The sequence below is a fragment of the Phyllobates terribilis genome, unplaced genomic scaffold (assembly GCF_046119375.1).
Source record: "Phyllobates terribilis strain yellow unplaced genomic scaffold, ASM4611937v1 Scaffold_2__4_contigs__length_985480577, whole genome shotgun sequence".
Lineage (NCBI taxonomy): Eukaryota > Metazoa > Chordata > Amphibia > Anura > Dendrobatidae > Phyllobates > Phyllobates terribilis.
In genome coordinates this window covers 78283592-78308796 of record NW_027362762.1, presented here as the reverse complement: position 1 = coordinate 78308796, position 25205 = coordinate 78283592, and the positions used below count along the sequence as shown (strand labels likewise).

The 25205-nt window shown below is 41.7% G+C and overlaps 1 protein-coding gene across 2 annotated transcripts in view; it reads left to right on the top strand.

Moving 5' to 3' along the window:
* CNTN5 (contactin 5) overlaps positions 1-25205 on the top strand; it is a 2189536-nt gene that overhangs the window by 1623949 nt on the left and 540382 nt on the right. For both annotated transcript variants that reach the window (XM_073662155.1, XM_073662156.1), the window contains 2 exons: positions 14072-14208; positions 18575-18704. In XM_073662155.1, the coding sequence (XP_073518256.1) occupies positions 14072-14208; positions 18575-18704 (267 nt within the window). The remainder of the gene's footprint in view (positions 1-14071; positions 14209-18574; positions 18705-25205) is intronic.

The following is a 25205-nucleotide window of genomic DNA, read 5'->3' as shown; positions in this document are numbered from 1 at the left end:
TACATAAATATCAAGATGTTGTACCGGAGTAAGTAGTCATATGGATTTGGGTGTAAAGAACCTCTATGGACCAAACTGGTACACTGGGGTAGACGGATAGATTAGGATTGTGCTCCATATCCCTGGTTGTGTGCACTGATGCCCATGGAAAAACATAAAAAAAAAAAAAAGTTGATAACTTCATTTTGTGGATCAGTGGGGACTCTGGCAGTCAGATCCTTATTGTTACGGGTGTGTCAGGTGTAACAGACAGTCGCTCTGGATCTGGCTGTAGAAGGTCATTGCGCTTGGCATTGCAGACACCTTCTTAATCCTTCTTCCTTTAAGACCCAGTGGCAATCTTCCCTCTGGCTGCTGATTGACACACCCTTGCATGGGAGTTAAAAACACTCAGTTTGCTCCAGGCAAGGTGATACTTCTATGTAACTTTGTGCATGCTTGGAGCTCTAGCTGTTGGCTGGCTTCTTCTCTGGTGTCCTTGGAGGACAGTTGGCTTTACTCCTCTGGTGTCGGCTCAAGCTAAGTTAATCCCCTTTATTAGTCTACCTTGTTGTCTTTAGTTTGTAGTGGGGCCTGACCAGTGCTCACCCTCCCTATCTAGGGCCAAGCTCTAGTGTCTTCCAGGGTTTAGGGTCCTGCTCGGCAATAGGTGTGGAACCTATATAGGGGCAGTAGGGTAGGCAAGGTGTTATTAGATCTGCCTAGGGGTCTCCACTCCCCCTTTTCCTAGTGTTTGGGCTTCCCCCCTCTTCCCTTCGTGTTGCACTTAGTCTTTCCCACACATTGCTTGACACATATACAACTAAGCAAATATGAATACGTAAAGGGTTTGTGGTGAAAAGAAGATATCATCCACAGAATAGTCAATAACTTATTGATCAATAGGGGTCCGTGCAATGGGACATGCACCGATTGGCAGAACAGGGTAATTTTATCTTTCTAGAGTTGAATGTATGCTCCTTTCCTTTCCCATGATGCTGCCAAGCCATAAAGGCAAAACTGAAAAAAAATAAACATGTTAGAGCATTTTCACACTGGCCATTAAACAAACCATAGAATAGAAACAAAATCAACATATACCCTGCTTTAAGTAAGTAACTAAAAAAGTAATAGTGCTTATAAATAACATAGGGTACTTAGTAAATACTGATTTTGCCCTAAAAAAGGGCAAAAGCCATCCCACCAGCGCCAAGGTGAACCCAATCGGGACAGTCGTAACCGTCACGATTGGGTACACCTTGTCGTTGGTGGGATGGCTTTTATGCTTTTTTGTTTTTAATAAAAAAGTGCCCTATGTTATTTATATGCACTGTTGCTTTTTACTTACAGCAGGGTATAGGCTCGTTTTGTTTCCATCTTAGGCTTTGTCCATAAAAGCAGCCCCATAAAGAATGAATGGAGCGGCACTCACACACACACACTGACACCCCATTTTGCAATATGGATAAAAATTCACCTTTCTACTGATCAGTCAAGGTCCCTATGGTCGGTCTGCTACCGATCAGTAAGTTATCGCCTATCTTGTGGATAGATGATAATTTTCTTTCACTGCTATCATCTGTACTCCAAATGAGTACGTTGTTAAATCAATGCAGCTGAAAGCAGAAAAATAGACTGGGAAAAAGCAAAGTTTTGTAATCACTTCCATTAATTTTTTATTTTTTTTACAGAAATTTAGATAAATCCCCCAATAAAGTGATTAGCAAAGTTTCACAACTTTACATTCTGGAGAAAAATTATTTAAAAAGAGAAACAAAGTTTAGTTCTTCTTTAAACCGATCCCACAGTACAGCACAGCCGTCGGATATTTAAAGTCAATTTTCTTATATGTTTCAGGGGTTTTCAGTGAATTAGGTGTACCCCAAATAAAAAAAAAATATCTCATCACAAAAAAGTGGGCACTCACAAAGCTTCATTGATGGAAGAGTAAATAAAAAATGGAGTTCTCTAAAGGAAGTGATGCAAGTTTTTTTTCTTCAAGAATATTATTATGGTGCAAAAGTAGCTAAATAAGCAAAAAAATATACTTTTCTGAGATTGGCATAAAGATAGTGAACTAGTTGAAATTATATTCATACTGGATGATAAACAGCATTAAAAATAGAAAAACTTTAAAATTGCTGTTTTTTCCTCTCCATTCCTCCTCCGCAAAAAATGAATAAATATTAATGAGCTATTGTGACCTAGAGATGGTATTATTGAAAAATCTCAAAAAAACAAGAAATCATAATAAAGCTACGTCAGTAAAAAAAAGTATTAGCTGTAAGAAAGTGGCAACCACAATTTTATCATTTTTTTTTTAGAAGAAAAAATTTTATATTAGTCAAAAGTAGCAAGTTAGACGTAAAACTTTTCAAACTGTACAAATATAATAATACACACTATGAGAAAATAGATGCTGTCCCCTGAAGAAAAAAATAATAATCATCATTCAGCAATTGGTACTGTGGGGTTTCTACTCACTTGGACGCGTTGGGAAGCGTTTTCCTTTAAATGTCCATGTCGGTTTATTCCTTCATAAACTAGGCAGAAGGAATACAAACAGCCCTTAGTTCAGGCAAAACAAAGTAAAGAGTCCTTAAGGCAAAGTCTCTGGTTAGCCAGTCCTGTGGGCACACAGGCTGGATAGCATCCAGGTCACTGGCTCAGTCTGGAGACCGCAACACACAGGAGGTCTTCTCCCTCCAAACACACAGACCATGTGCCAAACAATGGCCTCCATTTTATATCTTAACCACACCTAGACGTAAGGTATGTGGGTAGTTAGACCCGCCCATCTCTCCAACTACCCATAACCTGGCCCCAGGTGCACCAAACAGTCCTCTTAGTGCTTACGTGCACTAGAGAAACATTCCGGCTTACATCACAGAGGACAGCCATCTCTGTGATACATACCTCCCATCTAACTATGTGTCCGTTGGCCACCTTACAGTACCTAACATTGGTAGTATTACAAAATAAAACATATCCTACAAAAAAAACAAGCTCCAATATAGGTTCTTCAAAGGAAAAAAAATTGAAGTTCTCGACATTCAGGAATTAGAGATGAATGAATCACTTCAATGTGAATCAATTTTGCCTTGAGATTCCCCCCCAAAAAAATTGGATTTATTTTTTTAATTCATTACACAAATCTAGCAAAATGGTTGCGGGATAGGCGAGGACTGAGTCAGGATAATTTATTTTTTCATATGTTTTGTTATGATTTGGCATCTGGGATCGCATAAGATAAATTAGATGGTAGTCCAATTTTTGGATGAAACTCAAGTGAATCTGGTCAATGTGAATACTGTCAAATTCACTCGTCACTATCGGAGCCAAGATAGGTCATGTTTTTGAGGGGTTAAATACATTATTATTTAAAATTCACTTCAATTCTGTGTATTTTTTTCTGGAAAAAACATTAGTGCTGTTATGTGATGTTCCCGCACCTTGTACAAAGCCTTGATCTCCGCTGCACTTGAGATTTCTGTATTCACTTGTCGAAAACGTGATACAAAAGACATGGCCTTCAACACATGTAGCCACATTATTACATAGTGACTGCCTGGAAGGAAATCTGTGCTCACAGATAAAACAATGCTGCACTGTTATGACATCCATCACAGAAAAGCCTCAAAAACAATATTTTATATGCGGTGCTATATTTCATGTGCTGCTCACATCCGAGTGAATAATAAGTGGAATTACATTTTTGCAGCTGTTTCTAATTACTACAAGTACGCAGCAAAATTCATCTGGTGATGCTTTCCCCATAATGAAATTGGAACATTAGAATCTAGAAAAGTGGAAAAAAAAATCTGTTCTGAAGATTCCAAATTATTGAACATATTCCTCATAACAGAAGGGTTCACAAAGGATTTTCCGTCTTGGATTATCCCTTGAAAAGGGTATCCTGATGATAAACTGATCATCTGTAATCTTCAGAGGAGCTTGAAAGCAAGTGTTCAATTTCCCTGCAGCGCCTCCAGAGGACAAATTAAGTATTACTAAGCTGGGGTCCTCCAAATTTGTTTCTGCAATACCTTTTTGGTATAGGTAAGGGTCCTGAATAGGGGACCTCATTCACCCCTTTGTTAACTTTTAGCAGGGTATTTGAAACTGAGTTTTGTAAGTTAGCCCTTTTTAATAATATATGTTCTAATGAGAATAGTCACTGTGGAAGTAGTGAACGGTCACATTTCTGCTGGTGGCTCTAAGGGCGTACAGTAGCTGCTTCAATAGAAATGAGCTTTGTCATGAAAATTTCTGAATGTTTCAAGGGTAGAGCTGCACAAAAATATTCTCAGGACCCTGGCCACGTGTCCACGGAAACCAGACCAGAGCCCTACAAACTTCTTACTACCTTCCTTGGTGCCTCTTTTGATTAGTAGTCCCGCCACAATGTCATTATTGCAGCATAACACATGCATGGTGTCGCGCCGGACCTACTGGTCTAAAGAGGCGCCAGGGATGCTGGAGACTAGGAGGAAGACCACAGGGCTCTATTACGGTGGGTAGGGACTATCGATTTGGTTGCTGGACCAGGATCCTGCAAATCTTTTTGCTCAACTATGCTTCTTTTCACATGTTAAGCGCCATGGAGTAAATGTCACTATAATAATAAATAATAATAATAATAATAACTCTATTCTCAAGGTCTAGGGATTGGGATTAGCATCGTGCATCTAGTATAGAGGTGCCTTTCCTTAAAGGGAACCTTTCACCATAAAAAATCCTATTAACTTGCAGATATGGGGTTAATCTGCAGGTCAGTAGCGTTACTAACCTGCCCGGCGCCTGCGCTTATCCAAATGCTGTGGGGAGAAAATTAACTGTATTCCTCCCAAAGTTTGTTGGGTTTAGTCATAGGGGCCATGCCACAGCGGGTTCAGTCACCACTCTGAGTATAGTGAGCGGCTGCTGTAACCACACCCCTGGTCCTGACTGACAGCTGACCTCAATGAAGAGCGAGCTGTCAGTCAGGGCCGGGAGAGCGGTTACAGCAGCCGCTCACTATACTTAGCAGTGACTGAACCCGCGCTGGCACCACTCCTGTGATTGAAACTGGAATGCTTGGGGCGGAATAAAGCTAATTTTCTCCCTGCAGTGATCGGCTAAGTGCAGGCACCGGGCAGGTTAATAACACTATTAACCTGCAGATCAATCCAATATCTGCAGGTTTATAGTGTTTTTTTCTGGTTTCAGGTTCCCTTTAACTTTCCTCTTGACTCACTAGATAAATGTTGCAAGATGGTCGGATTTTGAAAAAAAAGATGATTTTGTGACTTATTCCTGGGAGATGTGTATGCTATATTTGGTCCCCCCCGCATGCCGCCTGGTGGTTGTGATTTGTATTGCAACTTGTTGAGAGTTTTGTAAGCGCATAAAAAAAATTAATTACAGTTGTATGTTGAGCAATTAAAAAATACAATAAAAAAAAAGTAGAAAGGTAACGGGATAGTTGACAAATCTTTATCTCTGATGTTTTAGGATATTAAAGATTAAGGAATTATTTATGTCTATGGAGGTAAAGAGTTAACACTTACATCTAGTTTCATATCATTTCACTTAAATAATCCAACACTCTGTGCTGATGAATTGAATGATGTATTTTTATACTTTGTATCAAAGAACTATTTTTCTCTGATACAGAGTCTAAAACTAACTGATTCCGTTCATATGTTAATACAGCTGTCGAAGGGAATATGTCACCGGGTTTTTACTACCTAATCACAGAGAAGGATAATGTAGGGGCAGAGACCTTGATTTCAGCTACGTCACTTACTGGGCTGCTTGCTGTAGTTTTGATAAAATCAGCATTTTTTCAGCATTACATTATCACTAGAAGACTAGTAATCCTGCTGCTAGATAGTCCTCTATATTCATGAACTCCATATATCTCCGCCCCAACACTGATTGACAGTTTCTGCCTATGCACAGCATACACAGAAAGCTGACAATCAGCAGCGTGGGCAGGGTTATACGGAGCCCTGCATTCAGAGAACTACTAGATCTGCAGCAGAGGATACTATGATTTTATCAAAACTGCAGCAAGCAGCCCAGTAAGTGATACATCGCTGGCATCAGGGTCTTAGCCCCCACATCATGCTGCTCTCATATGGGGGAGAAACAACCTGGTGGCAGATTTCCTTTCTGTTACCAGATTTTTGCTACCTAATCTGAGATTAGCATGAAGTAGAGTCCCAGATTCCAGTGATATGTCCTTTACTGGGCTGCTTCCTGTAGTTTTGATGAAAAACAGTTTTTTACAGCAGGAGATTGCACTAGAGAACTATTAAACTTGTTGGCATGTAGTCCAGCTTTGCTCCCACCATTGATTGGTAGCTTTCTGCCTATCCACAGTGTACACAGAAAGCCGCCAATCAATGGTGTGGGGGCGGGGTTATAGAGAGCTCAGCATTCAGAGAACTACTAGATCTGCAGCAGATAAAACAGTTTTTAATTAAAACTGGAGCAATCAGCAAAGTACAGTAAGTGATACGTCGCTGCAATCAGCGTCTCTGTCCCTACATCATGTTGATATCAGATAGAGTAGCAAAAACCTTGTGCCAGATTCCCTTTAAGCCAACTTGTAAAATTCTGACTACATGCAGTCACCACCAGAGGGGGCTCACTGCATTTAAAGTTATGCTGCTTCCATTGATCCCAGACTGAAATTCTGCCATTTCAAATCACACAGGCCCATGCTGTTCTCGTCCCTGAGCACCATTTGGGGATATATTACTAATATTACTGTGCCTGGAGGAAATCAAGCTTTACTACAAAACCAATATTTCTAATAATACCAATACTATTTCTATATAAGATTAAATAATTATAATATCAAAATAATAATATTGCAATATTACAGACAAATACAAACAAACCATAACCAAATATTACCAGCATATTGATAATACCACTATACTAATTGTTAAAGGGGTTGAGGTTAAAGTCAATGTAACTTCAGACTTCTGAATCCTCATAGCGTATTCTCCGATGTCGGCATTGGGAGCGGCCGTCATGTGACTGCAAGTATGTGATTTTCACACCTCCGGCCACATTCTGACTAATTGTACTCGGCTTTGCTAATTGCACTTGTATTGAGCGAGGCCGTGCATGTCTAGTTAGCATGTGACCGCATGTATGCAAATCGCGGTCACATGATCAGGGGCGTAACTACATTAGGTGCAAGGGTTGCAATCGCACCCGGGCCCTGAAGCCTAGGGGGCCCCAAAAGTCCCTTTGGCCTATAAGAAAAGACCAATGCAATTGAAGACTTGCAATAAAACTCCCAGGGCCAGCACCAGAGAATCATCACAGCGCAGGAGCTCTGTGAGGATTCAGAAGTCCGCAGTCACATAGAGTCACCGCAGACTTCAGCTTCAAGCATGGACAACTACTTTAAGCAAAAACACTGTACTAAGACTGATATTACCACCACACAGTGACCATATAATGGTCATATCAGTTTTCCACCAGTGCTCTGCAGTGGTATATTGTGCAGGTTCTCACCAGTGATGTTCTCGCTGATTGTTATCATTCTTTTTCCCTTTTCCTTTGCATTTGGTCCAGACCACCCTAACCTCTACTTCCATCCATAAGTCGTCCCTACAAAATGTAACATACAGACTTCTTCACTTTACTGTTTTTCCAGGACCCTCCCCACTTTCTACCACCTCTACAAAAACCACAACTTGTGACACCTTATTAGAATTCCCTGTGCTCCCTTTAATAATGCTCCCCCCTTGACTTCTTATAATAATGACCCTGTAACTCCTTATAATAATAAAAATTTCCCCTGTGCTTTCTTATATTAATAATAATGACTCCTAGTTTCCTCTAAAATGATAACAATCCCCCCATTCGGCCTCCTTATAATAACGACCCCTAGTGCCTCTTTATTATAATAATGCTCCTGAGCAGGGGCGTACATAGAAATAACAGGCGCCCCATAGTAAAAGTCCTATCACGTCACAGTCAAAGAAGGGCATATCTCCAAACATTTTAAGAAATGTAGAAGGAAATGTATTGCAGCACTTAGACAATTATTTTACTCCTACTGAAGCCCCTAAGTGGTCTCACTCACTATGATCCCCGTATCATGACCCCCGTAGAGTATTATGCCCCCACACAGCATGATTGCCCCACAAACCTTACACAAAGTATGATGTCCCACAGCACCCTGCACAGTAAGGTTGTCACCACAGCCTCCCATACAATATGTCATCCACCGCAGCCCCCAATATGCAGTAGGAGAGGAACTACAGACCCCCACCCCCACACAGTATGATGTCGACCACAAGCCCCTATTTAAAGTGTGATGTCTGCCAAAGCCCCCCGCACAGTATGAGGACCCCCCAGCCCCCATACAGTTTGATGTCCCCCATACCATACAGTATGATGGTCACCACAGCCACCAACATAGTATAATGTACCCCATAGACCTCCACACAGAATAATGTCCACCACAGCCATCCCATACAATACGATGTCCACCACAACCAAAATACACCGTAAGATGATCCTCCATTTACTATGAAGATCCCCATAGCCCCTATATTGTATGACGGTCCTCCCACAGTACCTATATAGTATGACGGTCCACAACACAGCCCCCTATATAATATGATAGTCCCTCCAACAGCCCCCTATATAGTATGATGTTCCCCTCAACACCACCTATATATTATGATGGTACACCTCACAACCCCTATATAGTATGATAGAACCCACAACAGTCTCTCATATATTATGATGTTTCACCTCATAAACTCCAGATAGTATGATGGTCCACATCACAGGCCCCCTATATTGTATGATGGTCCCTCCAACATCCCCTCCATATAGTATGATGGTAAACTCCACAGCTCCTTATATATTATGATGGTACCCCTCACAGCCCCTATATAGTGTTACGGATCCAGGTGGTGGAACCTCTGTGCTGCGGTGCAAGGAGGGACCAGAGGGGCGTGATTAAGTACCTACTCAGCCCGACCAAGGTCGCACGGCGGCTCAATCGACTCTGTGAACCAGGGAGGGACCAAGCAGTGGGACCAGGTGCCACTCTGGGACCGACCTTGTATGAGAGCAGGTGACTCCCACAGGTCAGATGGCAGAAACTGACCGGTATAGCGGATGAGCACGGCAGGCAGGCTGACGGGTGGTCCGGGTAGACAAGCAGGCTGATTTGGCTGAAAGCCAGACGGATGCTCCGGGTAAGCAGGCTGGCGGGCACGGCAGGTAACAGGCGGGTGCTTCCAGGTAAGCAGGCTAGCGGGCACGACAGGTAACAGGCAGGTGCTTCCAGGTAACCAGGCTGGCGGGCACGGCAGGTAACAGGCAGGTGCTTCCAAGTAAGCAGGCAGGCAGAGCCCATAGACAGACTGGCGGACTGGACTGTAGACAGACTGTCGGGCTGGATAGTAGTCAGACCGGCGGACTGGATTGAAGAACAGACTGGTGGACAGGGCTGACTTGCAGAGGACCTGAGGGCTGAAGCAACAGTAAGAAACACAGAGCAACAACCTTGCACGGGCACCTCCATATTGAAGGAGGTGCTTCAAATAGGGAAAGTCCTCCGGCCATTGGCCGTGGACTTTTTAGGACGGCGCGCGCAGCCCCTTCAAGAGGGAGGGAGCGCGCACGCGCCCTAAGCACAGTGCCCGGGAAGCTACATGTACCAGCAGCAGCAGGGAGGTCAGTAGATGCCGGACCAGGAGCGCGGCGGTAAGGGGGACGGCATCTCTGCCTGGCAGGGGGCAGAGTCGCAGGTGCTACATATAGTATAATGGTACCCCCAACAGCCCCCTATGATGGTCCCCCAAATAGTACACCATATAGTATGGTGGTCCACCTCACAGCACCAAATATAATGTGATGGTCCCCCACAGTCTCCCAAAAATAAAAAAGATTCCCTATACTCACCTAATCCAGACACCTCATCCTCTGCAGCCTCTGTCTCCTCATCTATCCATTCTCGCAGTGGATGCTGGTTACACGATGCAGTGACGTTTTTGCACCGCCGACGTCCCCTGCTTGGTGCTGGGCTACGGCAGGTCACATACAGAAGGGTTGCCCGCAGCCTGCTGGGGTAAGTGATGGAGCCAGCAACTTTATGCTCCGTCACAACTGTTAACAGCATGGGCTTCTTGAGGATGCAGATTCTGATAAAAATGTAGCAGACAAGGCAGCCCACGACCAGACAGGCCCTTCTGGCATTTGCCAGAATTGCCAGATGGCCAGTCCGGCCCTGATCCCAGTACAAGCAAATATGTCTGTATGAAGCTGCTCCTGGTGATGACTGATGAAGGTAGAATTTTGCCATTTCTTCCCATTGTTATACACGTGTTTGTCCCATACATCCTGGACCTCATTGCACTTTACAACCTTTGCTCATCCCATCCCTATGATCTTCTTAACTTCCCTTTTGATAGTTTTTGCTCCTTATGGCTGCCTTGCCCATATCAGTACAGCAGTCTCACATGTACCATAGCTGGGAGATAAGAACACTGATACATTTTGTTACAGAGTTGCGACACTTAGAAGTGGGATTTTCTTAACTATCCATATATTTAAATACCAAAGGATATACTGAAACCTCAGCCTCCTTCTTTCTTCTTCACAAGACCTTTAAATGAAGTACAACACTCTGCGGAATAAAACTCCTTGTAGATCTAGTAAGACTGAGAACATAAAACAAAAGCCAAGCTTGGCCAGGGATTTAGAAAGTGACTCCTTTATAGCTCAGTATGATAAATGCATAGCAGCGCATCTGGAGCAGGTGATGGACTGCAAATAACCAGGGGGTCACGTAGGTGAGTGAAGGACACCGTGCCATGGTCTCGTCAATAATAAATCCCGGAATCTTTCCACAAATTTCTCTACCAGTGTGAAAGACTTATTTTATTCTATTATTTTCTTCTATACCTCGCAATGAATTTCATGTCTTTGTTATTAGATCTCATACTTATACTTGTACTCATCTATCCATTAGATTGATCCATAATAGATAGATAGATAGATATAGGTGCTTCTCACAAAATTAGAATATCATCAAAAAGTTAAGTTATTTCAGTTCTTCAATACAAAAAGTGAAGCTCCAATATTATATAGAGTCATTATAGAGTGATCTATTTCACATGTTTATTTCTGTTAATGTTGATGATTATGGCTTACAGCCAATGAAAACACAAAAGTCATTATGTCAGTAAATTAGAATACTTTATAACAACAGCTTGAAAAATGATTTTAAAATCCGAAATGTCCTACTGAAATGTATGTTCAGTAAATACGCTCAATATTTCGTCGGGGCTCCTTTTGCATCAATTACTGCATCAATGCGGCAATGTGGCATGGAGGCGATCAGCCTGTGGCTCTGCTGAGGGGTTATGGAAGCCCAGGTGGCTTTGATCGCAGCCTTCAGCTCGCCTGCATTGTTGGGTCTCGTCTCTCATCTTCCTCTTGACAATACCCCATAGATTCTCTATAATAGATTCTCTATGGGGTTAAGGTCAGGTGAGTTTGCTGCCAATCAAGCACAGTGATACTGTTGTGTGTAAACCAGGTATTGGTACTTTTGACAGTGTGGACAGGTGCCAAGTCCTGCTGGAGAATGACATTTCCATCTCCAAAAAGCTTGTCGGCAGAAGGAAGCATGAAGGGCTCTAAAATTTCCTGGTAGACGGCTGCACTGACTTTGGTCTTGATAAAACACAGTGGACCTACACCAGCAGATGACATGGCTCCCCAAACCGTCACTGATTGTGGAAACTTCACACCAGACCTCCAGCAGCTTGGATTGTGGCCTCTCCACTCTTCCTCCAGACTCTGGGACCTTGATTTCCAAATGAAATGCAAAATTTACTTTCAACTGAAAACAACACCTTGGACCACTGAGAACAGTCCAGGTCTTTTTCTCCTTGGCCCAGGTAAGACGCTTCTGGCGTTGTCTATTGGTCATGAGTGGCTTGACACAAGGAATGCGACACTTGTAGCCCATGTCCTGGATACGTCTGTGTGTGGTGGCTCTTGAAACAATGACTTCAGCAGCAGTCCACTCCTTGTGAATCTCCCCCAAATTTTTGAATGACCTTTTCTTAACAATCCTTTCAAGGCTGTGGTTATCACAGTTTCCTTTTTCTACCACACGTTTTCCTTCCACTCAACTTTCCATTAATATGCTTGGATACAGCACTCTGTGAACAGCCAGCTTCTTTAGCAATAACCTTTTGTGGCTTACCCTCTTTGTGGAGTGTGTCAATGACTGCCTTCTGGATATCTGTCAAGTCAGCAGTCTTCCCTATGATTGTGGAGCCTACTGAAACAGACTAAGGGACCTTTTTAAACGCGTAGGAAGCCTTTGCAAGTGTTTTTGTTAATTATTCTAATTTACTGAGATCATGACTTTTGTGTTTTCATTGGCTGTAAGCCATAATCATCGACATTAACAGAAATAAACACTTGAATAGATCACTCTGTAATGACTCTATATAATATAGGAGTTTCACTTTTTTGTATTGAAGAACTGAAATAAAGAACTTTTTGATGATATTCTAATTTAGTGAGATGCACCTGTATCTATCTATCTATCTATCTATTAGAATTTTGCATATTAAAGATGAGTGAGTCTTTTTAAAGTTGTATTCACGAGCTTTGACAATTTTTTGCAGAGTTTATTTGCAGATAATCAATTTGCTGGAAATCACTAATACTACAAAGCGTCCAATTACCCTGAGAAAACATGTTTCACACTCGGAGGTCTAGGTCTATACCCAACCACATTTGAACTCCAAGGTCCAAGGAACCTCACCATATGCCGTATCAGTCAAAAGTTTGGACACACCTGTTCATCCAATCGTTTTCCTTTTTCTTATTGGAATGTGCACGTTGTAGATTCAAACTGAAGGCATCAAAGCCACAAAGGAACTAGGGATGAGGAGACTCGTGAAATGTCAGGTTCTGGTACTCGACCTGAACTTTAGTCCAAAGTTCGGTTTGGGTATGAGAACTGTACCTCAACTTAGACCTGAACCCTAACCCCATTGAAAGGAATAGAGACTCAAACTCTGGACCTGGAAAAAAAATCTTTTGTGTCCCTGGACTTCCTCTGGAACGCCGAACATTAACACGGACTTCCGTAAGAAGTCCGTGTTCGGAGTTTAGAACTGGACACTAACTTTCCAGTATGAACTCCAAACTTTTAAGTTAGGTTTCTCTCATCTCCGAAAGGGAAACAAGGAGTAGAGAAATACATGTGAAACAAATCAGAATATTTGTTAAGCCTTTGATGACTCAAAGTGCCCCTCTTTTACTCTGATGACTGCTTTACACCCCCCTTGGCATTCTCCCAAGTGGGGTACTGTGAGAAATCTATCTAAAATGTAACACATATTCTGCTTCGTTTCACACGTTTCTTTAATTCTTGTTTCCTTTGTTGTTTTGCTGACTTCAGTCTGAATGTACAATATGCACATTCCAATAAGAATAGGGAAAACCACTGCATGAACAGGAGTGTTCAAACATTGACCGATTGCAAATTTTGGCGCATATCATTAAAAATAATAAAAAATTGCAACTTTTTTCTATTTTATACCATTTTGGACTTTGGAAAAATTGGAGTAAAGATGTTGTGGTTAGCTAAGTAAATGAGATTCCAGCCAGATTTCTCAATTGCTATTTTTAAAAAGTTGCAAAAGTCTCGCAATCCAGAAGTATAGGGGTCAGTGTAAAAGTGGAGAAATGGTTTTAACACAAGTAGATTATTATTAGGCATCTATCTATCTATCTATCTATCTATCTATCTATCTATCTATCTATCTATCTATGAGGATAGATAGACATGATATTTCTACTATCTATCTACAGTATGTACCTATAGACAAGTGATAAAACTACTATATATAGTTTTATCCATCACTTTATACTACAATCCTGGTGTCCTTGCATAACGTTTCCAACAATGTCATATTTTGTGCCATGTTATTTTTCTTGGTTGTCACCGGTTTATGAATTCCTGTTCAATTATTTATATGGAAACTAAAACTTGTTTGTTTTTTTTTACTTATTGCTCTGTTTTTTTCTCCTTTAGCTCAGCCACAATGGATGGAGAAGATTAATGACACCCAGTTAGACAGTGGAGACCAGCTCCACTGGGAGTGTAAGGCATCTGGAAAGCCTAGGCCCATATATCGCTGGCTGAAGAACGGCCTCCCGCTGCTCCCCCAGGTACAGTGTCCCTCAATTAATTATATATTTTGTTACTTCTTTGACTCAATTGACAAAATATCAGTTTTGCACACATTACTTTTCGTTGGAACTTCACGGAAACATTTCCAAAGAGCAAAATATAGCCTTACACCTGTGTCTGCACCTGGAAGCCAAAAATCAGTAAATGACCCATAATAATTACACATATTTAATGCTCAGTGAATTTATTATATTTGTCTGTGTATTATTGGAAACAAGCCAAGAATCAGCACTCAACTTTCATTTTATCAGAGCAGCATAAGGAAAGAATGATGTCCATCGTCTCCAATCTGTCAATCAAATGGTTCTCTGCCGGGGGCGGTGGTCTTGTGTGTGACTCTGTACAGCATGGTGTCTTGTCATATTGGCAGCGATGTACACACAGGATCATTCACAGAAGCATATGTAACGTGGTGGTAGCCGGAGGCGAGGTACTCGTTTTCCACGCCACGGCAAGCTACATGACTCTCACTAGCTGCCACCTTATCGACCTGCCCCAGCCTGGCTGACCCTGCCTTCCTTCATACCTGGTTTCCAGGTCTGCTGATACCACTGCTTTCTTTGGCTTATCCTTGCCTGCTATGAGGAACTGCCGACACTGGAGAATTCTTGCTGAGAATTGCTCCCTTTCCTTGTTTGAGCTACAACACACCCAGTGATGATAACCTTCCTCTGAGGGTGTCCTTTCTTGTATCTCGCTCACTAACAACTAACTACAAAACCAGAAACTAATGCACAGGTCCCCATCACTTCTCCCCAACTATGGGCCTGGCCCTACAGTTAACCCTGTCACCCTTGACTAAAAGAACTGCAGCCTCCAGGAGGATAACACATACAATACAGTACATTTTCATATATTTAAAATAACAGGGGTCTACAGAGAGGTGTTACGGCATCTTCTCCACCTTCAAACATACAACTAATCTACTGGAAAATTATAGTATATTATTTTATATATACAATAAGTATATTGTACACGGTCAGTGCGGAAGTGACGTAACACCAGATAAACATAGACACCACATATATGGAGACATTGTTGTAAATATCCAGCAGGGGATTATGAGAAGTCAGAGTAAAATGGTGAAAAAGTGATCCCAGAAGTAGAACATGTCACTGTGTGCTGAAATTACTTTACCTGAAGCCACTGGGCGCCACCGGGTTAAAGGAAGGGGATAAACAGAAGTGCGTGGTGTATTGTGACTGCTGGCTGGATGTGATCGCATACATCATGTGTGAAGCCAGGAGACATGTATGCAGCTTTGATTGCAGAAAATTCACACACTCTGAACAGACAGCCACGACATGAGCCAAAAATAGGTGATCGGCTAAGGGTAAAAGGATAATGGGTGCAATAGGCAGATGTGGGGTGAAAATGTAGCAGACGTTCAACTACTAAAGGAGCGATATCCAGCTTTACACTGTTTGATAGATAGATAGACAGACAGACACAGACAGACAGGCACAGACAGACAGACAAATAGATAGATAGATAGATAGATAGATAGATAGATAGATAGATAGATAGATAGATAGATAGATAGATAGATAAATATGGGATAGATAGATGTTTTCCTTTTCTTGCAGAATCTGTATGGCTTTCCTCCCCAGATCGGCTCCTCTGTGCTCAGACACATCTGTATTGTTCTGTGCTCTCGCTGCTCCACGTCAGTTACATTTATGATTTGTATAGAACATATACAGCGAGATAGAACGACTAGTACAAGTAATCTGCGGGGCCCATCTCTCCACGGTATTTCACTGACTGATGAAGCTTTACTCCGGGGGGCTTCATTGAAGCTTTCTGATTTATCTCCAGGCCCCAGCAAAGTATCGCCTATTTAAAAGGAAGAGCAATCAGAAAAATTCTTGTAAACGTCAAGTACATGTCAAGTTAAAGGAAATTTACAGTTTGATTGTCCAAGGATTGAACAGAAGTCTATTGATATTTATAATCAAAGAAGAACTAAGAACATTTCGCTGCATTGTTGTGTTGCCATGAATTAGGCTTTTTTTTAACTTATAATCTTTTTATTTTATAATTTATATTATGTTCGTACATTTTTGATTTGGGGAGTCTTCAGTCATAAATATATGTGGTCAATTCTTTCCTATAAATAGGAAACTTCTAGTAAGAGAGCTGAAGTGTAAAAATCACAGTTGCATCCTTTTCTTAAAAAATAGACCAAGAAGTTCTTAAATCCATAAGCACATAAGGATGAAGTATGTGGCCAACATGAGTTTTGGTTACCTTCATAGTCAGGAGTGTACATAGAAATCCAGGGGCTCCGTGGCAAAGGTTTAAATTTGGCCACCCATGGGACCCCGGTTACTCTGAGTGAGTAACAGAGTGCCCTCCTACCTGTCTAACCACTTATATACTATGGTCGTTATTAACCACAGCTTCTAGGGGTTAATTTGCTGTGATCAGAGCTAGCAACAATAGCAGAAGTTACTGTCTGGTGGGTGTTTGTTGTGTAAAATAATCGGCACCGGAAATGGAGTGGACTCAGCACATGATCTCACACCATATAAATTCTCCAGTCTTCGGCCATACACATATAAAGCATGTTAAAAGAAGTAGGTAGACGTCAAGTGGGGGATTTGGCATTGGGTTCCCCCAACTCATAGGCCTACTGCCATTGGCAACCCTAGGTTTATTTTATGGTGCTTATTAACAAAATGTGGAAGTTTAAGTATTTAAGGGGTATCCTCATGTAATTAAATTGCTTTATATAGTTAGACAGCATGAAAATATGAAAATTCCTAATATGTTATTGCTTTCTCTATCTGCTGTCATTCTCCTGCTGTGAGAGCTTTTTTCTTACACAGTGTACAGCTTGTTTCTAAAGAGCTCAGCCACCAAAACTTGGCCCTGTGTGTGCATGGCCACAAAGTCTCCTATATACAATATGAACCCCCACAAAGCCTCCTAAATACAATATGAGCCTCCACATAGCGCCCTAAATACAGTATGAGTCCCCACATAGCCTCCTATACACAGTATGAGCCCCCACATAGTTCCCTATATACATGCAAACATCCCATACATGTATGGAAAAAAACAGATACTCACCTTGCTCCCGTTCCACCGGCTCTCCGCTCCTGTTTCCGGTGCACTGACGCTCCACAGAGCGGATGCAATGTAATGATGTCATTGCATCTGCTGTCTCAGTCGTGATTGGTGGAAGAAGGAGCTGGAAGCACCGCCCTCCACCTATATATTCACCCCTGTCTGCATCCCGAGGATATAGCAAGTGGCGGCGGATGGCGGGAGGACACGGTGTGGCCCATAAGCGATTGTTACGGTCCTCAGCCGGAATGGAACAGCCAGAGAGTCAGATGTGGCCCGAGGGCCGCAGTTTTCCCATCTCTGCCTCACAGGCATCTATTTTAGAAAACCCTTTTACCTTATTAAGGAATTCTGGAATAATGCAGCGGGGTCCTCTGTTCATGATCCTCAACTCTTGACTAGAATGGAGCACGATTACAAAGATCACCTCTTACCGGAGAGGACCTGTCATGTCGTACAGTACAGAAGTAATCCATTGACTTGAATGGGTACAGTATAATGCTCAATGTCCCCTATGTTGGTTGCTGCACTGAAATTGAGCAATAAAGCTCCGATTTATTATTTGTTGTTTTTTTTACATATCTTTCCTTTTTTTGTGTTGTTGTATTTGTTGCCATTTTATTTGCGCCAAATGTTTCAAAATGACGCACAGGGTTCATTAATTTGGTGCAAAAAAAAAAATCTTTTTTTCTTGTCTTGAATTGCCTTTTTATACTTTCCAGTACAATAAGTCACACGTATCACAAAATGTTACAAAAAGGGCAACAAAAACTGGCATATTTAAAAATACACCAGTGGGGTGGACTGGAGTGGAGTTGCGCTAAATTTTGCGACTTTTTAAAGAGTTTCAATTGATGATTTAGGCAAAAACATTTGAAATTGCAAAACTCTGTCCAGAAAAAAAAAAAAAAAAACACAGACAAGCACATATAAAATAGACTTAAAAAAAAACAAAACGGTGCAAATAAAATAATGAAGTGGGTGCAAACAAAAAAAAGTGAAAAGCACACAAAACTAGACAAAAAAACAGGTGCAAAGGCAATAAAGAATCAGGGCTTAAATGCCAGGTTTCACCGCTGATCGAAACCTTGATATTGTGTGATATGATTGGCACCAAAGCTCCATCTCTTTATATATCACATGCATAAAATAGTAAATGTTTAGCAGAATAAAATAATACAAAGGGAAAAAAAGTATTTTTTTCTACATGAATGATATTTTATGCTAGGGAATTTTAGCCACAAGCTTGCTCATGTATCAATTGTATTACAGAACAGAGTTGAGATGGTGAACGGAATCCTGACGATTCATAACGTCAATCAATCCGACGCGGGAATGTACCAATGTCTGGCAGAAAACATCTATGGAATTATCTATGGAAGTGCAGAGCTAAAAGTCTTAGGTAAGTACTCAGCTAAATCACAAAACTCTACATAAGCATCTATAGATGTAACAGACGAAAAATTTACCCACTAGACAACTGTGGTAGTTGTCTCCCTTGCAGCAGATCAAAGTTATACCTTTTAGCGCCACCACTCCCCTTTTCTCCATCTATAGATGTAATGATGTACATTTATCCTATACATTTGGGACGTTTCCTTTCCTCTTCTGCTCCTTTTAAAATTCCATTTCCGTTCTTCATACTTGCTAAGTGGCCAGGCTCCTCCCAATATGTCATCAGAGCTGTGCTCTAAACCAATCAGATGTCGTCTCCCTCTTGCTCCTCCCCTTTTCACAGCACAAGTCTCACACAGATTCTGCAGCTGCATCTCCCTCCTCCCCTTCCACTATGTCTAATGTTTACCAATTTTTACAAAACATATTTTTGAGGGTTGGAGCTAGTTTCGGAACATTTAAAGAGAACCTGCGGGAAGAGAAGATGCAAAAATTCAGATATTTACATAGATCGATCATTTATTGAAAATCAATGGCTTTCAAGATCTCTTCTTGCTGTCTTTCAGTACATTGTTCATTACTTAAAGTCAGTGGCTAAAATAAAAAAGATCACACAGGTGCTCTACTCATTACAAGACACATTTCTGATGACTGTACTGGAACTGTAATGATCCGTGCACCTATGGGTCCATCATGTGACCAGTAAGGAATTGTATTCCCCGGTAGTAACAATAAGGGTTCCTGATGAATGATACCAAGCAGAGTTCTTGAAATCGATGGGGAATTGATGAAGAAATAATATTGGGAAAATGATTAGACAAAGAGCAACTATTTCGTAAAATCGTAATAAACTGGTGTGATTTTCCATTTTCATTTTCTCCTTCCCTTCTTCCGAGAGCCATAACTTTTCTATTTTTCCAGCCATATAGACGTATGAGGGCTTGTTTTTTTTGTGGGAAGAACTGTATTTTTGGATGACACTGTTTATTCTGCCATATAGTGGAAAACAGGAAACAAAATCCAAGTGAGGAGAAATTGCAAAAAAAGTGCAATTCCAAAATGTGTTTTTTTTTTATTTTCCATGTTCAATGTATAGTAAAAATGACCCGGCAATGTGATTCTCCAGGTCAGTACAAATACACACATACCAAGCATTTATAGGTTTTTTATTTAATTGGTGAAAAAAAATATACAAATTAGTAAAAAAAAAAACCTTCGCTTTTGTCGTCATTTTCCAAGACCTGTAAAGTTCTCATTTTTTAGTAGGGCTTATTGTTTGTGCTAAAAACTGCCATATTACTGATATCATTTTGAGGTAGATACGATGTTTTGATCGCCTTTAAGTGCTTTTATTGCAATTTTTTTGGCGAACAAAAAAATCTAATTCTGGAGTTCTGATTTTTTGCTCGTTACGCCGTTTACCGATCGGATTAATTTACTTTATATTTTGATACATCATACATTTCTGAATGCAGCGATACCAAAAATGTGTATCCATTTTTTTTATTGTTTTATTTTTAATGGGACAAAAGGAGGGGTGATTTGAACTTTTGTGTTTTTTTCTATTTTTTTAAATATTGTAAACCTTTTTTTTTTTCACTTTTTACTGTATTTAATAGTCCCCTTAGGGAACTTGAAGCTGTGATCATCTGATCGCCTGTGTTACAACATAGCAGAGCTTAAGAACTGCTATGTGTAGCAAAAATGATGATTTCCTTTGAACGTCAGCCACGGGCCGCCGTTCACAGGAGGAACGTGATGATAGGCACGAGGTTCTTCAGCAGACCACTGGCTGTCATGACAACCCATCGGTGCCCAACATTCATGTGACGGGCGCTCCGTTGTGTGGGACTGTGACGCCCTCCCTGGGCGGTGGGGTTACTCGGAGCCGGGTCAGTGTAGGGGTTGCGGGGGATGCAGTCGTGGCCTGGACCCGTTCCGTGCCCAGGGCTGTCACATTAAAAATTAATGTGCTTTTAAGGATGAGTGGTATTTCGACTACGCCACCTGCGGCTCCTGGTGAAGGCCACCAGCGCTGCGACAGTACACTGAGGCCGGTGTTTGCGGCAGCTAGGATGGGACGGCTCCCCACAGGCAGAGCAGGCCTCAGGGCAGTGTGTGGAGGAATGGTGGGTGCAGTGCCGTGCAGGAATAAACAAGCGGAGGCGGTGAATGAAGTCATCCGGGTCTTTACTCACTGTAGATGAACTTTCAGCCGCAAAGCTTCTCTCTGCTACACACGGCGCACTGCGGCCACCGGGAAGGGGGTTCAGCACTTCCCAGGTAGATCAGGAGACCCCTCTGGTGTGTGTTCCTCTCCTTGGTAAGTTCTCCCACTGAGTCTTCTCCTGACTGTGTGTGGTACGAACGTGGTATAAGGTCTGGTCCCACTGGATAAACGCAGTTTAAGAAATACAGGTGGCGACTCCGCTCCGTCCGTACCCCCCTGGGATCCACTCAGCCTCCGGGCTTTTTCTGACTGAGACGTGAAGTGACAAAGTCAGATATCGGGGGCCGGTCACCCCTCTTGCAGCAGGAATCCCACTGGCTAGGCCAGAATAAAGAATACAGGTGGCGACTCCGCTCCGTCCGTATCCCCCTGGGATCCTTTTGCCTGTGGAGCCTATCTCCTCCGCTCCCCTCCAAGGCCTTCTTAGATGAGGACCTTGGCCGGGTAGAGACAGTGGTTAACTCTGACCCGCTCCTCATCTCAAGGCCAGAGTACGAGGACCGCGAACCTTCCGCCAGCTACAGCCTCTTGCTGGACCCTGACAGAAGACCCTCAATCAAAGACCTTGAACTTAAGATGGCTGTAGATTAAATATGAATCAATAAGTGTTTCCTAAAAGTGTGTCCTCCACCCTCACTCACTACAATGGTTCCCCCTATCTTTAGTTCCCCCCATCTCCTCTATCCCGGCCCGGGGCAGCACCCTGGTGCATTTAGGCCCCCTACAGGACAGGAGTGGTGTAGTGTTGAGTGGTGGAGTTGGGTCCTGAGTGATGCTCCTTCCTTACCTGGAAGAGGAGATACCACACCTCATCTGAGGTGCAGTACCCCTGTGGCGACTGAACCCTCAGGGGCGCCACAGGATCAATGACGTGTTTCCTGCCTACGCATGTTAAATGCCGCTATCAGTGATTGACAGCGGCATTTAACTGGTTAACAGCCGAGAGTGGAGAGAGGTTCCACCCATGACTGTTAAAGGCACTTAATGGCTGATTAAATCAGCCATCAAGTGCGGGGAATGATATTGGCTCGCACCAAAGGCAGAGGCACGACAGATGACGTAAATATACGTCATCGGTCCTGAAGGGGTTAAGAGTTGTTGGATTGAGGGTTTTTCTTTATAAATGATAAAATATTTGGAATTTTTCATTTATGAGACTAAATTGTGCAAACTGTAAATATACAGAGCTGCAGTGTCATGCCACATCATGGCTTGTCCACTGACCGCTGACCCTCATTTGTCTGATATAGAAAGTGCGGCAGTGAGGAAATATCACGGCTCCCTTTATTGTAAATGTCACATCTCCTCATTTGTAGTTTGCATTGATTTTTTACACTTGTTATTGTTCTTCTTTATAAAAGTGAAGAGTAAATAAGGCAAAAGACATTCAATTATAAATAATGGCCACGTCAAGAAGACCCGACACATAGCATGACTGAATAAAATGTGTTATGTGCACGGACAGATGTGAACAGAGTCTAAGAGAAACATATATTCTTACCTTTCCCAAGATTTGTGTGAAGGGAATGTGTCATCATAAAATCATCCATTGTTCAAATCAAATTTTTACGTTAAATGTATTTGTTCAAAAAATTGATAGTTTATTTCATTTTTTAATATATGGAGGAAATTAAATTTATATATTGCAATTTTTCTAACTGGTTACTAGGCCTTATACAGAACAGTTTTCAGCTGTCTGATTATCATCACAGATGGAATTACATTGAAAAGTAACACCTCTATATACAGTAGATAACACAGGATCCACCATTCACAATAGGTGATGTCACAGCTCACCTCCTCCTCCGGTACAATGACTGATAACACCTCTATATACAGTGGATAACACAGGATCCACCATTCACAATAGGTGATGTCACAGCTCACCTTCTCCTCCTGTACAATGACTGATAACACCTCTATATACAGTGGATAACACAGGATCCACCATTCACAATAGGTGATGTCACAGCTCACCTCCTCCTCCTGTACAATGACTGATAACACCTCTATATACAGTAGATAACACAGGATCCACCATTCACAATAGGTGATGTCACAGCTCACCTCCTCCTCCTGTACAATGACTGATAACACCTCTATATACAGTGGATAACACAGGATCCACCATTCACAATAGGTGATGTCACAGCTCACCTCCTCCTCCTGTACAATGACTGATAACACCTCTATATACAGTAGATAACACAGGATCCACCATTCACAATAGGTGATGTCACAGCTCACCTCCTCCTCCTGTACAATCACTGATAACACCTCTTTATACAGTAGATAACATAGGATCCACCATTCCCAATAGGTGATGTCACAGCTCACCTCCTCCTCCTGTACAATCACTGATAACACCTCTATGTACAGTAGATAACATAGGATCCACCATTCACAATAGGTGATGTCACAGCTCACCTCCTCCTCCTGTACAATCACTGATAACACCTCTTTATACAGTAGATAACATAGGATCCACCATTCCCAATAGGTGATGTCACAGCTCACCTCCTCCTCCTGTACAATCACTGATAACACCTCTTTATACAGTAGATAACATAGGATCCACCATTCACAATAGGTGATGTCACAGCTCACCTCCTCCTCCTGTACAATCACTGATAACACCTCTATATACAGTAGATAACGCAGGATCCACCATTCACAATAGGTGATGTCACAGCTCACCTCCTCCTCCTGTACAATCACTGATAACACCTCTTTATACAGTAGATAACATAGGATCCACCATTCCCAATAGGTGATGTCACAGCTCACCTCCTCCTCCTGTACAATCACTGATAACACCTCTTTATACAGTAGATAACATAGGATCCACCATTCACAATAGGTGATGTCACAGCTCACCTCCTCCTCCTGTACAATCACTGATAACACCTCTATATACAGTAGATAACGCAGGATCCACCATTCACAATAGGTGATGTCACAGCTCACCTCCTCCTCCTGTACAATCACTGATAACACCTCTTTATACAGTAGATAACATAGGATCCACCATTCCCAATAGGTGATGTCACAGCTCACCTCCTCCTCCTGTACAATCACTGATAACACCTCTTTATACAGTAGATAACATAGGATCCACCATTCACAATAGGTGATGTCACAGCTCACCTCCTCCTCCTGTACAATCACTGATAACACCTCTTTATACAATAGATAACACAGGATCCACCATTCACAATAAGTGATGTCACAGCTCACCTCCTCCTCCCCTTTCACAATCACTAGATTGTAGCATGCTCAGTTATTTTTTTTTTCACACAAATAAGATCTAAGTCAGCCTTTTGCTGCTAATGTACATGTGGAGTACGGAAAATAGGAATCTAATATTAGGCCATTGTGGAAATAGTAAGATTTATATACATCGATCGTGATATGTAAAAAATTAAATAAAAAATCTATTTAGAACAAAATGTTATTTCATCTATAGCACACTGTCTGATTAAACATTCTCTGCAAATAAAAAGCTCTCCACTTCTCTATAGTAGCTCTATAAAGAAAGAATGGAGTGGAGGTCAGGAGTGCAGTGCTGTCCCATTCTAAGGAGGATAAAAATGCCCCATGTGGGGTAAAAGTGCCCGGTTCTGCCAATCGGTGGTCAGACCCCTACTGATCAATTGGTATCACCTCTCCTGTGGCTAGATCATGACTTGCTTCCACCAAAGAATTTTTATCATTATTACGCAAATTGCCTCTTCAGAGTAAAAGAGAACTTGAACTCTATAGCGCCACCTATTGGAAGCAGCAATTATTATTGCACGGCAAATAAGCCTCCTTACCTTGACATGCCAGAGGCGGTATATCACTCCCCACAAGGAGAAACGTTACCTCTCTCCTTATTACCAAAGAGGTGCATATTGCTGTGAGCTATCTTCAAATTAAAACACTGATTGCATGAAATTACCACTAGAGGGAGCTTAGTAGCTTATTGAAAACTAGTTTATCATGGAGTTCAATCGAAGCCAGATAAATTCAGTGAGCTGCCCCTAGTGGCCATTGTTGGAAGGAAAAAATGTATAATTTTAGTTTATATTTTATAAAAAGATGCAGCCTTTTATTATAATTATTATTATTATTTGTAGTAGTAGTATTCATAATAACAATAATTAATAATAATAAGAATTATACATAACAATAATACTTTATAGGGTCCCATATAATTTCACGCATTATAAATTATAATTATACCTTTTGCCTGCGAACACGGACCACTAGATCAAGCTTTCTGAATTTATTTGATTT